This window comes from Thermobia domestica, chromosome 12, assembly GCF_964235325.1.
Source record: "Thermobia domestica chromosome 12, izTheDome1.hap1.1, whole genome shotgun sequence".
Lineage (NCBI taxonomy): Eukaryota > Metazoa > Arthropoda > Insecta > Zygentoma > Lepismatidae > Thermobia > Thermobia domestica.
Genome location: NC_137465.1, coordinates 39,615,295 through 39,633,443, shown reverse-complemented (window position 1 = coordinate 39,633,443; position 18,149 = coordinate 39,615,295). Strand labels below are relative to the sequence as shown.

Genomic DNA, 18,149 nt, shown 5'->3' with positions numbered 1-18,149 from the left:
AATTTCTACAGTGGCACAGGATCACTCTGCTTAGTATATATATAATGAATTTTTGAACGTCAACAGATTAAATTCTAATAAACAGAGTTTTTTATAATTTGAAATTACTATGAGTTTCTTACTGGAAGTTTTCCTTTATAACATGTGAAGCTAATGTTGTTTTACGTAACGAATTAAATGAATTGAGAAAAATTTATGTGCTATGTACCCTTAGTGCTAACTTTAACTAATACCTAATATCAATAAATTAATAATATTAGCTAATATCTAATAAGTAAATATCACAATAAGTGGATGTGTTGATGACCAAGATCATAGAGCAAATCTAAATAATTCACTAATAATATGATATTCTCCGTGGCACAAAGGCAGGTGTATTGATATTTATAATAATATATGTATTTATTCGTAACATTGTATGTAAAAATCACAATAATGTTAATGCTACTTTCAAATGAAAAATAAAATAATTAAAGTATGAATTGTACTAAACACATACAAGTAAATGATGACTGCTTACCATATATTTACATCATCACCAGGTTTACAAGAATCAACCATATCGTCTTCTAGTGTAATCCACATCGATCTTGGTAAAGTTCCTAGAGTTAGTTTTGTCACTTGTTCCTGGAAATATGACAAATAAGGAAATTATTATTAATAATAATATACAGTAGTGGTACAGGGAGGAATAGTAGCTCAATGGCAGAGTGCTAACCTCTGGTGCCTGGTTCCATTCCAGATCATGATATTTTTTGGTCAACAACAAAGCCTCCGTGTTTTGTTTTTATTAGTGTTCACTCGTTTTCTCTCTCATATCCATTCCTCCAAACTTCCTAATCATTCTCTCGCATTTATCTTCCATTTTCTTTAGCCTACAGACATTACGTAGGTCGTTAAACCAAAGATTTAATTTTACTTCGTTTTGTAGTGTTATAAGGTATGAAGAACTCTAGCTACCCATACAGCGCACGTTCAACTGCGTAGAGAGCAGACTCCCAATGACTATACTGTTTTCGAGGCACATTCCATTCCTAGTTTCTTTAATGAGTTCCCACTTAATCTCAAAACATTGGATCAACGAAAATAATAATAATAATAATAATAATAATAATAATTGGGAATCCGAAAACGGAACATGCACAAAGATAATGAATGTGCTCGTCATAGGTACGAGAAAGCTCGTATTTAAACACTTAATATCACAAGAACTACGCTGCTAGGGTAGCACAAGGTGAACTGGATAATATTTGGTCAGCACACTGACCCCTAATACAATTATTTCTGACTTTCTAATCCCCTTAGTTCTCAATTACCTAATGAAATTCACTTCCAAGAATAAAGTACACCCTGTGGATATTTCCACGAGAAGTGATTTATTAACATTATTAGAGATATTCATTTATTTATGAAATATGAACAAAATCACCTGTTTTTAAGAAAATCATCCGAAGAAAACTCACCCTCCAAAAATAAATCATCCTTCTGGACATTTTCATGAGATATGACTTATTCGGTATTGTAGGGTTATTAATGAAACATTTATTTATGAAATACTAGCGTCAATAAATAGAATATGTTCCGTTAGTCAGTCACTTTTTACTGTTACTGAAGCGATATTTGATATCGGCCATTTTCAACCATTTTTATACATCTCCCCCTCCTCCAAGCTGCGGGGCTGAATTTGGATTTAAATGGCATCGGAAGTGTTACTGTTCATCTCAGCAACCCTGAAAACTATGGATTCGAAACTAATATCGGTTATTTTCGATCATATATATATATATATATATATTCCCCCTCCCCTAAGCTGCACTGTCAAAGTGAAATGACAAAAGCCATCCCAGGCCCGAACCTCATCTTTGTTGAAAATTTAATCGAGATCGGTCGGGTGGTTCAAGAGTTATTAAGTCACAAACATAGTCACTTTCATTTTTATTTATATAGATGAACAAAATTGTCTGAGCGGTTTTTGAGAAAATCGTTCGAAAATAACTCACTTCCCAAAAGTACACTGCCCCTTGTGGACTTTTTTCAGGACAAGAGAGTTATGCCATATTGTCATGTTATTAATAAAACATTTGTTTATAAAATATAAACAAAATCTACTGGGCTGTGTTGAATAGTCATCCAGATAGAACTTAACCCTGTAAGTAAACTACTCCTGGATTTTCGCAGAGAAATAAATTATACAGCATAGGGTTGTTATTGACGCATGAAATATAAACACAATCATCAGAGCAGTTTTCGAGAGAATCGCACTTCACCCTTCAGCAAACCATTCTTATTTTTGGAAGTAGGAATAAAATTCGACCCCTTCCCTAAAGAATCTTCAAAAAAATCTTGTTTAAAATTTTGTGCGGACATGTTGAATGATATGGCCTCTAAGTGAGTATACACAACTCTCTCCTATCATCGCTCGAAAGTAACAAATCAAGCTAATATCTCTCTGGAATTAGAAATTACTATAAACTCCTTAATAAATAGCAAAAATAAATAAAAGGTTATTCATATAACATACAGTCATTTTGATATGAAGAAACAATTACCTGAATCTTTATTTCCTGGTAATCTTTGTAATACAAGCAATCATTTGTTGTTACTGTTGAAAAATTTGTTCCTGGACACCTTTCTGGATTACTACACCAACTGGGAGTAGGTATGGCATAGTATTGTTCATAGTCTGCCTGTAAAACAAGAAGAATGTAAACTAATCTTGGTTACCATATAATATATTATACATTTCTAAAGATATATTTATTCCATACTTTCTAGAGGTAACCAGAGTATTTACAACGATACTGTCACACTCCTTGCTGGTTTAGGGGCTAGCGCGTGCACCTTTTGTGCACGATAGGAAAGCATTACGGTAGTTCAGATTCCACAGAAGTCCATGTCTCAAATAGCCTCGGTGTTGAAAAGGGACCATAATTCAACAAAAAAACAATATTATGTCGTCCACAATCCCCCCTCCCCCCGTTAGAAATATAAATGTGTCATGAACATCATTCATTGTTTCAATAAGTTACATGTCTAAACTGCTATGTGGATAAATTTAAGTATAAACCTACAAAGAAACATTTTTGTTTATTTTTCTTTGCCACTGAATAGGTATTCCGACACTAACAGGCACAAATGATTGAAAAATCAGTTTACACATAGATGTTCTTGATATCTCATGTAATCACTTACGTGGCAATTTGTTGTCTGAGAGCTAAAAAGTCAAGTATCTTTTGTGAGCTTTAAGACGCACTCTTCGAAAACATATTTCCAGGAAGGAAGGAAGGAAGAAAAAAGAGAAAGAAAGAAAAAGAAAAACTTACAACTAATATATGTGTAATTATTAGGAGCATCTGTGTGACACCGACAATATATATCAATGCAATAAAAATATATATCAATGTCAATTATTATTGGCAACGAATAACAAATCTTTGAGCGCCATAAAGTTTCGTTTCTTTTTCTTTCCGGAAACTGTTTACGAGAATTTAATCTCAAGCATGTAATTTTTTCAGCTTGATATGAGATATCAATTGATATAGTTACAGAAAATACACAAATTATAGTTAAACAAGTTAAAGATTCTTTTTTAAGTTTAACGTCCTACGGTTATATCTGTTAGGCTAAAGGAAGATGGATAATTAATGAAAGTGAATGATTGTAAAATTAAATTTCTCTGACCGAGAATCAAACCCGGGACTAAGAGCACTAAAGGCACACACGCTATCCACTAGATCAGCGGGAAGAGCAAAAAATAAAATAAACGTTCTAGAGTTAATCGCAATTTTGGGCTATACCCCATTAACCATATTGCGCACTCTCTCGTCTTGCTATTGAAGAGTTGAAGAGTTTGATAATAATATATTTCAGTTTCTTCTTAGTAAGTGACATAGTTGTCGTGCAGATTAAGAAAAAAAAAAAAAAAAAAAAAAAAAATATTTGTTTTTCTCGAAAACAACGCATGACCTTTTGCTCTCATCTATATAACTTTGTGTTCAGCTTAATGAAATTTACCGATTGGTATTTGTTTGATATTTCGACAATTTTTTTTTTTTTTTAAATTTTCAGTTGTATATTTTCAATAATAAATTAAGACACAGAATTTCATAAACATTCAATAAGTATACATTTACATGGGTCAATTTATATACGATATTGCATAATAGTAATGTAGTAGTATATACACCTATATTTATATATTTATATTAATAGACACGCTCAAAAGAAAAAGGAAATCAATTTAGTTAATCAAAAGGTTACAAAAATATATTTTATATATTATTAATTAGCGAAATTGCCTGAGTTTGATGAGAGGAGGGTGGTTACAGAAGGAAGATTTCTTCCAGTGCCTTTCCCGGTGGAAGCGTTCCTAGCATCGCTGCTACGTTCCCTCTTTGCACAGCCATACTTAATCTCTGTATAAGAAAGGCTGAAGCTCGAGTGTCGCCTGTTTTGAGAGTTATTTGGCACCCAACTTCTTTAATAGAATTTAGTCCTTCATGACCCCAGGACCCACAAGTTTCGATGGCGATGGTGATGAAGTGGTATTTGTCCAGGAGGTTGTTATATTTTCGTCTCTTTTCAGATTCTCTACGAGTTGCGACCATCCCAGCTTTTGTGGAAAAAGTAGGAAGATTAGAGGGGGCTAGAGTATCGGTACAAGTGAAATCCCATATTAAAGCCTTCCCTCGTTTCCATGGCACCAAAGACATTCCATCAGGTCTCTTGCCGTCAGAACGACTACACCCCATTGGCTCTCTCACGGAAGGCGTTCCAGAAGAGATGGGGGCTCTCATGATGAGGTCATTAACATCTGAGTGGCGAGAGTATCTGCCAGCGCTGTGGAGACATGAGAGGCCATGTATACCCTTCTTATCCACTAAACTTCTGCAAGCAAGGCACCGGTGTTGTTCGCAGACATCTGCTCCCAAACGTAACGCACAAGCGATTCGATAACTTTCGTCGGGAAGATGCAGCCCTAGGGATGGAGATGGAATAGCCTGTACCCAGGCACCTGCTTCAGGGGATGAAGTAGCTAGAAGACGTGCCTTATCCTCAGGATTGGTGGAGGGCTGAAGAAGAGAAGAAAATCTGGAGTTTATAAGAGAAGCGTCCCATGAAGATTGTAAACTTTTCTTATCAAGATCAGGTAGAGCAGTCCGCCGCACGATCTCCACTGGGAGATACAATCATTAATCTCAGCTTCAGAATCTTGATGAATATCCTGGCGAAGAAGAGAAGTGATCAATGGCATAGAGCTATGAATGGAAGAAAGGAAAGATGGAGTGGCCAAATCAAGGGCTCGACGAATACCTAGACCTCCGTGATCCACTGGGAGAGATGCCTGTAACCATGACCTACCCGTAAGAGAGCAGTTGAGAAGAGATTCTAGGCCAAGTCGGATGGATTCATCGTATTGATTCAGAAGATCTGTCTAGCGCCAGGATGGAGAACTACGAAGGAAATATAACAGTCTAGGTATTGCTAATGAGGCCCGTAAGAGATAGACAGCTGAGTGTGCAGAAATCTTAGATAGGCGAGTGAAAAAGAAATCTAATTTGGATATTTTGTCTAGTAATACGATGCGTCGAGTGTCAGTGTTTAGTGCTGCACCTAAAAGGCAGGCTCTGTCTGGTGATATAAGTTGAATTCCAGGTGCGACTTCGTTGAGAAGGGTGTACAGGGTGTTAGCCTGTTCGTTTGAGACTCCCAGGAAACCAACTTCCTTTCCTGGGTTGTGGGGATGAGAATAATATAGTCGGGCTACATGGGCTGCAACCTCTGAGCCATGTGGAATGCACACTCCCAACTGATGTGGTGACGAAAAGTTAGATAACGGTTCCCTAATTCTTTGACACATTATTTTAGCTGATAACCGTCTCCAAACGTTACCGACAACGATGGGGCGTATATCACCACATTTCTTTCTCAATGCTATAAGCGACGCTCCGAAAAATATTGGCCTGATTTCTTTAGGTACGTTTCAAGTGAGGATTATTTGAAGAAAATCACTGATAGTGTTCAACACACGGTCTCTAGAGTCAATGTTCTGGTATAGCAGAAGATCCTTGAGGATGGAAGGCCGTAAACTGTCTATACCTCCTGCGGAGCCGGAAGGAAAGGATCGAAGAGCTCTCTGGACTTCCTTGACAGAAACACTAGGGACGGCTGGAGCGTTTTCGATGAGTGCAGGAGGTGTGAAGGTGTGACTGTGTGTAGGATGTTTGTTGCGTAAAGCTTCTAACACTGTAGCATTCGGAAGCGCCAAAGTGTCATCAGATATGAGGAGTCTGACTGCTCCATGGACATCGCCGTCGGAAAGTTTGTTCTCTATACTCTTCGTGTTGAAGGTGATTGCATCTGTTGATTGGCGAGGATTGGAGGGTCGTTGGTGGCGATAAAGGGCATCGCAGCGAGAATTAGTCCAACTAGTGATTCTTTAATTCACCCATGTAGTGATATTAGATACTTTGTTAGTTCTTGTTGGTGAACAAAGAGTTACGAGAAGCAAAGAGTTTCGACAATTGTTTTTTCCCGTTAAACACAAATAATTTTTCATGCAGAAGTGGGATTTGGCCCTTCTTCCACCAAGCTTTTCAATTGATTTTTTAATTATACTTATGATTTATTAATGGCCTGACATTTTCTCAATATTGAAACCGGAAGTAGTAGTAAATTTCTACTACTTCCGGTTAAACAGAGAGATTAGAGTGGATATGAAATATATTCATGGGACGCTTAATTGATTTCAGAGAATAGCTTCTAGCTATATATTATTATTATTGTTGTTGTTTTACAGTATATCAATCAACGTTAAAACCGGAAGTGATTGACTTATGACACTTCCAATGTGAATGAAGAGTTAAAAGAGAAGATGGTACGCATTCTTAGAACGCTGAATTGATTTCAAGAAACCGCTTCTTCCTATTTATTATTGTTTTTGCACTATGTATATCAATATTGCAATCTCTCCTCCCTCATATTAGTAAACAATACCTGTGCTTCAGCACAAGCACTACCAAGCAGCCGATAGATGCCGTTTCCGATGAAATACGAGGAGGATACGAAGAAATATGTTTTTAAGTCTCACTGATAAGCATTAGTCCAGCAGAAAGTAAAACTAAATCATTCTTCTCAGCTTCAATATCGATAACCAAACCATTAAGTTTCTAAAACAAAAAATGTATAACTTGGATACTGTTTTCTGGAATTTTATAGAACCTAATATTTCGGCCATTCCCTCACTGCAATAATCTTTAGAGTTTATATAACATCTGAAGGAAATATTTGGTTTAAGGTTATTATTTGGATAATAAACATGAAATAGGCATAAAAATAAGAAAATTCTTGAAAATTACTCTTTCAAACTGTTACTTTAAATAGGAAAAAAAAAAAAAAAAAAAAAAAAAACTATTCAAAAAGAACAACTGTAATAATATCTCCAACAAATTTACGCCTCAAACATTAGTTTCAATGATTAAATACTGATGCGATTTCTTATAGGTTGACATTCAAAAATCCAGCTATCGGTAATTCGGTTCCTTCAGATTTCCGGCATAGACTTCAGAATGCATTTTCAAGCTTACCCTGTCGGCGCTCCACTCTTTTCTGGAGGTACCCCTTATGTTTCAATGGCTAGGTATTTCTGCCAAACTACTTTATTTAGTTGAAATAAACTTTTGTAGAACTATTTCATCCAGTTAAAGTTCTATAGAACTGTTTTATTTAGTTGGTGAACACTAACATTTTATTTGATTTTTATTTAGTATGTATTTTTTTTTTCTTTCTTTAAAGGCCTGTGGGGGTGTTCATTTCCTATTAATCATATACACCATACCATATACAACCATTCAAAATCCGACACTTTCAGAAATCCGTTACTTCTCAGGTCCAGGTACTAATTTTTGAAGGTCAACCCGTGTTAAAATCTTCTATTTTCAATTGATAATAACTATATTCAACACATTAGGCATTTAATATTAGAATGTACAATAACATATAGTATTACCTTTGCTTTAGTCACGTGCTTACATTTAGTGCATTTGTAATCTTTCTGGTACTCAAGCATTTTTGGAACAGTTACTCGTATAACGGTACCCGAAACTTTAAGGAAACTTCCTACGTCATCATTTTTCGGAAACATTGTCCGGTGGAGCTCCGGACAAACAGGAAGAGCTGAAATGGAAAAAACAAAATGGTCAAATATACAGGGTTCATTATGAAAGTAATGAGCATTGCTTTAGAAAAACTGTTTAATTGTTCCGATTGTTACAAATCTTTCAAATTCCTCAAAATACGCTCCTTCTGTATCGACACACTTCTGGAGACGTGTAGGCTTTTAAAAACCTTGAAACATGGGCTTGAATGTTCTGCACGGAGTCCCAATGTTTTCCTTTAAGGTGTCTCTTCAAACGGGGAAACAAAAAAAAAGTCACTAGGAGCCAGGTCAGGACTATAGAAGGGGTGGCACTTGAGCACTTCTAGATAAAATCCTGCGCTGAGAGGTTGTCCTGGTGGCACAAACTCGAAATGGATGATTCCTCGAACGTCGAAGAAGACAATGAGCATGGTTTTGATTCGGGATTTGCTCATGCGCGCCTTTTTGGGGCGGGGGGAGGATGAGGTGTGCCACTCCGCACTCTGCCTTTTGGATTCTGGATCGTATTCGAACATCCAGGATTCGTCTCCAATTACGACCGAGTCTAAAAAGTCCGAATCACTTTCACACAATGCCAACAACTCCTTGCAGCGCAAAACTCGAAGTTCTTTTTGTTCGTTCGTCAACACCTTCGACACAAGCTTCGCACAGACCTTTCGCATTTGCAGGTCATCGGTCACTATCCCATGTACCGCAAATGTTGACATGTTTAGGGTGTCCGCGATTTGTTGAATGCTTACACGCCGGTCTGAGCGCAACACTTCACGCACACGGTTAACGTTGTCGTCGGTCCTGGCCGTTGTTGGGCTTCCAGATCAGGGCTCGTCGGCGACCTCCTCCCGACCCTCCTTGAACGACTTGTGCCATTTTCCGACCTGGGATCTTGACAAACACTCCTGCTTGTAGGGCTCTTTCAGCATCTGGTACGTTTTCGTAGCATTCTTACCCAACTTGACGCAAAATTTTATGGCGTAGCGTTGTTCGAGCGAACCCTCCATCGCGCCGTGTTACAACTTGTAAAAACGTGCTTCACGCGGATCGACATTCACACGCTGTCACTGCTCGCAGCAGACTGACTCCGGGCGCGTTTGGGAGGACAGACCACCCACTACTTTTCCCGCGCTGGCAGCGCGCGCTGCGGTGGATTGTTGAGTCAGGGTAGCATCATGCTCATTACTTTCATAATGAACCCTGTATGTACACAAAATTCTAAGTAAATTTTATTGAAATCATTAAGACATTTAACATTGATATTACTACTGAGTTTGACATTCAATGGGAGAGCATTGAACTCATTACGGTCGTTCACACTCCACCTTAAAATTGTAGGTCTACGTCTCATATAGCCTCGGAGCTGAAAAGGGACGCTAATTTCAATAAACAAACAGAACTAATATTACTCGAAATCAGCAATTGTGACACACCTGCAGGTCACAGTTAAGCCCACAGGACGAAAATTTAGTCTTTGATCATACCACACATTTTTTGAAATCTAAAACGATTTCTTTATATCCACAGATGTAAACAGGGCATATTTGTAGTAAGCAAGAACAAGTAGATCAATTTCAATGGCATTTTTATTCTTGACTATCCATAATTTATTGAAGTCTGTGTTACTATTAACTTTATAAATATATAATTAGTAATGTGTTACGTTCCAAAAAAAGAAGAATTTAGCTAGTGTTAGTTTACTTTCAATTATGCTTATCTTTAACTATTCGTAATCGTAATGAACCATAAATTAAACTCATGTGTTCACTCTTACAGGGTGTTCCAAACAAACTGACAACGTTTGGGAGGTGATTTCTAACACCAAGATAAGGCAAAAAGTATAGACCAACTTGGGTGCACAAATACTTTCTTTCGGAGTTATAGGTTGTTGAAAACATGGAAAAATGAACTTTAAAGGTCAATAGATCCAAAACTATGGGACCTACCGTAGTCGGGTCAAGACTTCACTTAGGAACTAATATGTGCCCTATCCAAATATCCATGTTTCAGAATCCTATGGTGCTTCCGCAACAATTTTTATAGAGGTAGTTGGTGACTACTTCAAATAAATACCCTCTATAAAGATTTTTGCGTGAGTACCACAGGAGTATATTGCGTGGGTACATACTAGTCTTGACCCGACTACGGTAGGTCCCATAGTTTTGGGTCTATTGACCTTTAATTTTTTTTTTTTCATGTTTTCGGCAGCCTATAACTCCGAAAGGAAGCATTTGTGCACCCAGGTTGATCTATACTTTTCGTCTTGGTGTCAGGAATCCCTCCCAAACGTCATCGTCGTTTTGAAACATCCTGTATAAATCTGAACTCTTTATGCTTTCATTTAATCTTATCCTTGTTCTTTAATCTTCTTAACAATATAGACATTTTAAATTTTTCCAATTCATACACTTATATCTTCATTTTAATCTTTGTCCTTACGACATACATTCTATATCTTCATTATATCTTGTGTATCTTCGGAACAACTGTTTAACATGACAAACACAGACTAACTAGCCTTAGGCTTCAAAGCATGTGTATTCTTCCGTCACACTTCCTGCCAACAGTTACTCGCACTAAGTTGTTCACATTTCTCGCACCGGCTTTCTTTCCATATATAAGGTGGCTCTTACTTTGACCCAAACACGAGTTCTATTTCTTCATCATTATTATTATTCCTTGAAGCAAGAGGTCTGTCTAGTTATCCTAATCTTTAATTTGAAGAAAATAAAACAAGGCAATATTTGGTATTTAAGCAATAATCTGTGTATTATAGAGTGAAATAAAAATAAATTTTGTTGAAATTGAAACAAAGATACCCATTTATACTCCAGTGCATTCATTTCTCTTATATTTCTAATATTACGAAACAGGCACTTTGTGTAACAGCCAGTCTCTAGTTATCACTATTTATAATTTCATTAAATGTAAACCGTTCTATTGCGTGTGACTTTGGAGAACGTGGTCACGGGTTCGACTACCGGTGAAAGCACAAGAAAATTAATTTAACAATCATTAATCATCCACCTACTTTAGCCTAAAGAGCATAACCGTAAGACGTTACACTAAAAAATAAATATTTATTTCAAATGTAAACCAAAAAGGGATCCGCGATGGCTCAGTGGGAAAGCGCTCACCTCTGATGCGTGTGGTCCCTGGTTCGACGCCAACTCCCACCAAGTGGGTTTTGTGTTGGGCAAACACCGTGTGCGTTGGTTTTCTCGAGATTCTTCCGCTTCCTGTTACTTTCGTCATTCCACCATTATCATTCATCTTATCATCACCGCTTGCCTTAGCCTCGGTGCGGTACGTGAGAAGTTAAACTAAAACAAAGGGAGAACAAAACATAAATAGAAAAGTTCATCGATGTTAATTCATTTGCTTATCAGATAATCCCATATTTCCGGCGAGTACGAGGATTTTTTAAAATCATTCGCTGTTCCAAATTTTCAATTGGATCGTTCAAATCTGCATACTTTGCGACAAGGTGCATCAAGGTGCGTGAATGTTCCTAAAAAAACATGTACAAACACTTTCGAGCCCTGTGACGACGGCAATGGTCATTCTGAAAGATTCGAATGTCCATTACATATTCAATTATGTAGATGCTGAAGAAACTGCAACACCTGATCACTGGAAATGTCCAAAATAAACGCCCTTGCCCATACGGATTTACCTGCACGAGTAAGCAAAAATCATAGTACAAAAAGCACTTTCCATGCCATTACAGAATTTCCTCTAGTTTGAATTACACCCCAAGTACTGCAGATGAAAGCCAACGGCCATATACCACTGAATATATCAGTTCTCGATCACCGCCTGGGAACACCAGATCCTTTTAAAAGCCAATGTCCTAACCGCATTAGAACACCATTTCTCGTGAGATCAGCGAAGTCAAGCAATGTCAGAGTGAATCGTAAGAAAGATCTTAGTATTCAAAATCTAGAAAGTATGTTGAATGGCGTCAATCTTGGACTCGCAAGATTGATGTCATTCAACAAACACAATGTTCAGGCATTCTTTAGTAATTTACGTAACTAATCTATGAAATACCCCAAATCCTGTAGACTTTCACGTTTTTCCAACTTAGATCAGACAGGAACTAGAACAGTTCAGACATCCAAGAAAGTAATTGCAGAGAAACAAGCCAAGCAATTAAATCTGTGCACGAGTGGCGAAAAGGGGTCCTCGTTACAACGCGTGTGACTGTGAGCATCAGGTATATTTTTACCACAAGCTATGGTTTATCCTAAGAAATATTTTAAACAACACGAACACATGATCAATAGGGCATTACCTAACACACTCAGTTTGAGAACTCCATCAGGATGGATGACTGAAGAATTGTTACCACATTCTAGCAATAAAATGCAACCGTTGGATGTGTCTGTTTTCGTACCATTGAAAGCACATTAAAATACAGCTGTGGATACCTGGTTTTACGAAACCCAAGAGTACCCATGTCAATATAAGAAGCAGCTCAATGCCTGGGAATAGCATTTACACGAGCAGTGATTTCAAATAACATCAAAGCAGGTTTCAGAAAGACATGAATGTTTCCTTACGATCAAAATGTATTTACAGACCCTGGTTTTCTTTTATACGCTGTATGTACACAAAAGCAGACAGAATATCAAATCAATGTACCTTCCTCAAGCAACAATCCTCTAATTCAAGAAGTAGAGAATATAGATTCAAATCCGAGAGAAAATGTTTTCCAGAAAGAAGAACATAACAGTGTTTTTGTGTCACCTTAAGAAACATCGTAGAAAGAAAGTCAAAAGACGTATCTTCACAGACACTCTGGAAAAAGTCCAACGTTTTGAAGGCAAAGCCAGTGAATAGAGGGAGTCCAAATTCAGCAGCAATCGGAAACAGAAAGGATAAAAGAAAGACGTTCCTTCCTGAAGAAAGGGAAAGTAAATGGTAGTTCAACGAAGAATTATGATTTTCAGCCAATTGTATTATAAGATTCTTCAGATGACGATGTTGCTTTAGAAAACGAAATCTTTGTTTAACGTCTCACGATTATGGTCGTCAGGCTAAGGGAGACGGCGATGTTACTTTAGAGACAGAAACTACTAATGATGATGATTTAGAACAGAGCCGAAGAGAATTTCAACCTGGTGATTACGTTCTTGTAAGATTTCTTTCACAGATACATTACGTTGGTCAAATTACGGGTAGGAAATACAATGAAGATGATTTTTAGATTTCGTTTCTAAGAAGTGAGAAAATACATGAGTTTCTTCAACCAAATAATGCAGATATTTCATTCATACACAATATCAGCATGGTAAGGGGGCTTCCAAAACCTCTTGTTGTGAAAAATAAATTACTGTCTTGTAATATAAAGTTGCCGGTAGAGTTCCAGAGAATTGATCTCTGCTAATCTTTTGAAGTTTCAAAGGATGATTATGTCGACTTGGACATAGTGAAACTAATAATCTGCGTAATCAGACTAACCGAATTCTATGTAGAGTGTGAAAGTTATATTCTCCATTTTTGTAACAAATTGTTTATGCTATTGTGCATAATTACTTAAACTACTAAATTTACTAATCCAGAACCAATAATTCTCTGGATATCAGTTTGTCTAAAATTTTGTTTTATAACAGTCATTTGTACTATTTATTTTGGTAATCAATCCCTGAAATTAATAGTACGCTATTAGGACGATTGTAATATTTCAATTCTAACTTTTATTTAGAATTTTAATTTATTTTGTATTGGGAGTGATAGTACAGATTTTGACAATAATGCTTACAATTTTATGTAGATTTCGAAATTTTCAAATGATGGGTCCTTTTATCATACGTTTCTATTCATTACTTTCAATACCTTGTTCCTTTGATAAACTGTGTACGATGGTGGTACACAGTGAACTAGTTTACAAGCATTAGCGTTAACTGTAACTGTAATATACAGAGCAGCGCTACAAATTAATAAATTACTTACGAATGTAGTGGAGACATGTGCCCATGTTCTATACTAAACAAATTCCAGTAATACTTACATTAAAAAGATTTATGCTGAAAGTTTTAAAAATTGATCCACTGTATACTACCTTCCCATATATATATATATATATATATATATATATATATATATATATATATATATATATATAACTTTTATTACTCTCTAAAAATGATACTTTTCTCTTTTATATAAACACTTAGGCTTTCATAGACCTTGTCGAGTGTTAGTTATAATACTGGTTTTCTGCATAGTATTATGAGAAATTCTGTATAATATATTAGGGATGGCCAGAACCGGTTCCTGGTGGAACCGGTTTTCAGCTCTGAACGGATCCGGTTCTAGAAGAACCGGTTTCGGAACCCGGTTTTCGGATCCAGGTCTGGAACCGGAACTTTGTGGCCATCCCTATAATACATATGCAATTATACCCAGTGTATTTAGCCAGATTTTTACAAATAATAAGCACAATTTCTTGAAAACTTTCTTTTTTGCGATTTAGTTCAACACGCTAACTTAAATTGAACAAATATATCTTGAAAGCGACTTAAAACTAGCGAGGGCAAATTTGACACCCCTTTCCCTTTGGTCCTTTGCGTAGCAGATGCAAGCACGGACGTGTTAATGTGCTGCATAACTTGAAACTGTTTCTCACTGCGTATTTCTCTGCTACATACTTCGTAGAACACAGTCTTTCCATCCGTGGAAACGCTTGAATATTTTGTAGTCCATTGTCTAAGACTGGAACCCCTCGAGCTTTTCTCTTTCGGCATTCTTATTTAGCAACACTACTACACAACACAAGATTTCAAACAATTGTGAAGGTATGATCGATTAGATTTAACTATTTCTGCAAGTACAGTGATTCATTCACCCAAAGGGAGAGAAATCTAAGAGAAAAGAGCTTCTCCTTGGCTTTGCGCTTTCTCACTGATTTTAAAACCTATCAGAAGTTATTTTCATTTCTTGGGTTTTCTAACCACTGTCAGAAGACTGAAAATTACTTTTTTAAATTTGAAAATATCCAGTCAAGTAACCATGACAGTCACTTTTCCCAAATATGCATATATATGCACAATAAACTTCGCGTTTAGACCCCTAGACACCTAAAACAAACATTAACCATGTAAGAATATTGATATCATATCAGAAAAAAAGAAAGAAATGCAAATATGCAAAAATCTGCGCTCTAGTAATCACATACATATTAATAAATTGTAAATTCTAAGAAAACATTAGGAATACAAACCTAAGAGAAAACTTAGAAGTGCCCAATACCAACAACATACCGCACCGTAGCTAAAACTATCCAGAATAAAATTACTTAGCATGTCACTTAAGGAAGAAATACATCAATAAACTTAAGATTTCAAAATAATATATATATATATATATATGTATTTTGTAACTGACAAAATATAATCTTAAATGTAACAGATGAACCACTTCGTATATTACTTGTAATGGATTATCTCCTTATGTTCTAAATTATAACTGTATGCTTTATACTCCGTCACGAAGTTGCCTGCATCGACTAACGACTAATTTACTTTTATCATTATATACTGATGGACCTATAGGACACGTATTACACAAATAAACAATAGACCTATGTGTGTATGTGTATCCCGTAACGAACTTTCTTTCATTCGTGAATAATCATGAAGATCAGCTCTGTGACCTTTCTCAACATCAGTTTTAATTGTAGTTTTTTTTTTTTTCTTTTTTTAACTAATCATTGTTGAAAGTTGTTACCCTGGAAAAATTATAAGGACACAGGATCATCTGAAATGGCTCATTATTTGTTATTTTCCCAGCTCTTCATGTTCATTCTGTTCGTAGAAAGTATCTAATAGTGATTTTCTCAATACGCACTTCCTACGATGAGAACAAAATCTTTTACATGTATACAAGTAACAAGTAATACGCCAGTATTTTCTTTTTCTTTCTTTCTTTTCTTTTCTTTTTTTATTTTTAAATAGATGATCATGCGTTCTTATAATATCTGCAGAACAACAACTCAGCAATGATTAATTAAAAAGCAACTTCTACAACTAAAGTTGGTGTCAAAGAAGGTCAGAGAGCTGACCTACAAGAATAAAAGGAAATTCGTCACGGGATACAAATGTAGCTCTATTATTACTATTACCTTACCTGTCATCCTGGCATGAACTTTTGTTTTAACTTGATACACCGACTTTTCATTCTCTGGTTGCAGATCCAACACACTTCTTTGAGCTTCAACAAGAGCATCGTCGCACAATGGTAGTACGGAAATAGGATTGGACAAAATTTCATTTCCCAATTCACAACTCGTCTCAAAAAGGGATACAAAACTGGAAGAAAATAGCAATCTTTGGAATACTCAAGCAACAAATGATCAAAGTGACTCAATAACTATTTCAACAAACAACAAGGAAATTTTTCTTTCTTTCTTTTATTTAAATTACTATTAAATTAACCATACTAAACACAGTCAATTTTATCCACAATACTTTGTAATATTACATTGTCTTGAAGACGCGAATGGGTATAATTTCTTTGAATACAGAATAGATATGGGATTAATAAACATTAGAAAATAGATACAATTAAATTGCTACAAAGCAGACATGTACTCGATTTATAAACAAAAGCACATAATCCTCTCAACATATTCATCTCTCTCTATTTAGATGCTTTAAAAAGTATTGCACTGGAGGTGTTTAGACACCTGCGAAAATAAAAATGGAAAATAAGCGAGGGAAGGAGGGGGAGGGGGAGGGAGATTTATAAATTGAGACAAACAAGGAAATTTTTTGCAGTGCTTCTTGCTACAGTTATATTATTATTATTATTTCCTGGAAGCCGATTACTTTAGTTCTTTACTGGTTAAGACGGTTGACAAAAAAACATTAACTTCGAACCTCTTTTAGTCTCTCAACATTCTATAATTGACATCGAAACAAAGGGGTGATTTTTATTTTATTTCTAATTTGCACAAATGATTTAAGAAATGTAAGTAATTACTTAATCACTGTTGAACGTAGGAAACATTCAAGTTACTTCGTATCCCCTCTGTTCTTCACTGTAAACAAATATTTAATTATTGATTAAAAAAATAAACGATTTCTTACGTATTCAATAATAAAAACTATCAAGTTAAAAAAAAGAAAGATTATACCAGAAATCTTTTCAAACCTGGTGGCAAAATAAATTGTACTATTCGCTATACATTGTGCAAAGAAAAAAAAAGAAAGCCTTAACTTACTTGACAGTAATAGAATAATGTTTTAATGGATCCTCCGCCTTCAAAATTTCTATCAAATCATTATGGTGACTTGTCAAAGCATAATGAAGGAACATATCTGAAAGATTGGGAAACAGATTTTTAAGAAAAGTTATATTTTCTTTAAAGAATGAATCTCCCTGCATTATAATATATTCTACTTCCTTGATAAATGTTACTCTAACAAGGAACCCCTTGAGTGCGAGGTCGCAAGTGCAATCTCTAGTAAGGCTCATTTGAAAGAGTAGTGTAAACAATGATGACAGGAAAAATATTAGCTACTAATGACTCACCATGTGCACCAGGAGGGGGACAGAAAATACATGTCCGAGTAGTGCAAAGATCAACCTTCTATGGGATGTATGTATTATACTACACAAAATGGACATCGTCGACATTCACGAAATGTTCAAAACAAACCATTCACCTGCACCATGAACACCGAATGAAAAATGACGCGCCACAGTGATCACAAACGTTCGCACCATCAAGATCGAAGACGAACTTCTTTGGAGTTACAAAACGTTCTGGGCGTTCAGCTAGGTATCCACTTTTAAAGAATGCACAGAGAGTCATGTTGGTATGACAGGGAGATGAGAACTGATGGAATATGATGGCACCCGTTATATCAATATGATTCTATATGCATTCGTTAAGAGTGGATACCTAGCTGAACGCCCAGAACGTTTTGTAACTCCCAAGGAGCTCGTCTTCGATCTTGATGGTGCGAACGTTTGTGATCACTGTGGAACG

The 18,149-nt window shown here is 36.1% G+C and overlaps 1 protein-coding gene across 1 annotated transcript in view; it reads right to left on the bottom strand.

Moving 5' to 3' along the window:
• LOC145666413 (uncharacterized) overlaps positions 1 to 18,149 on the bottom strand; it is a 71,771-nt gene that overhangs the window by 40,623 nt on the left and 12,999 nt on the right. Inside the window, exons 2-6 of the mRNA XM_081733623.1 lie at positions 17,379 to 17,475; positions 16,283 to 16,464; positions 8,009 to 8,175; positions 2,550 to 2,687; positions 521 to 627 (exon numbers count right to left, since the gene is read on the bottom strand). Coding sequence (XP_081589749.1) covers positions 521 to 627; positions 2,550 to 2,687; positions 8,009 to 8,175; positions 16,283 to 16,464; positions 17,379 to 17,475 — 691 coding nt within the window. The remainder of the gene's footprint in view (positions 1 to 520; positions 628 to 2,549; positions 2,688 to 8,008; positions 8,176 to 16,282; positions 16,465 to 17,378; positions 17,476 to 18,149) is intronic.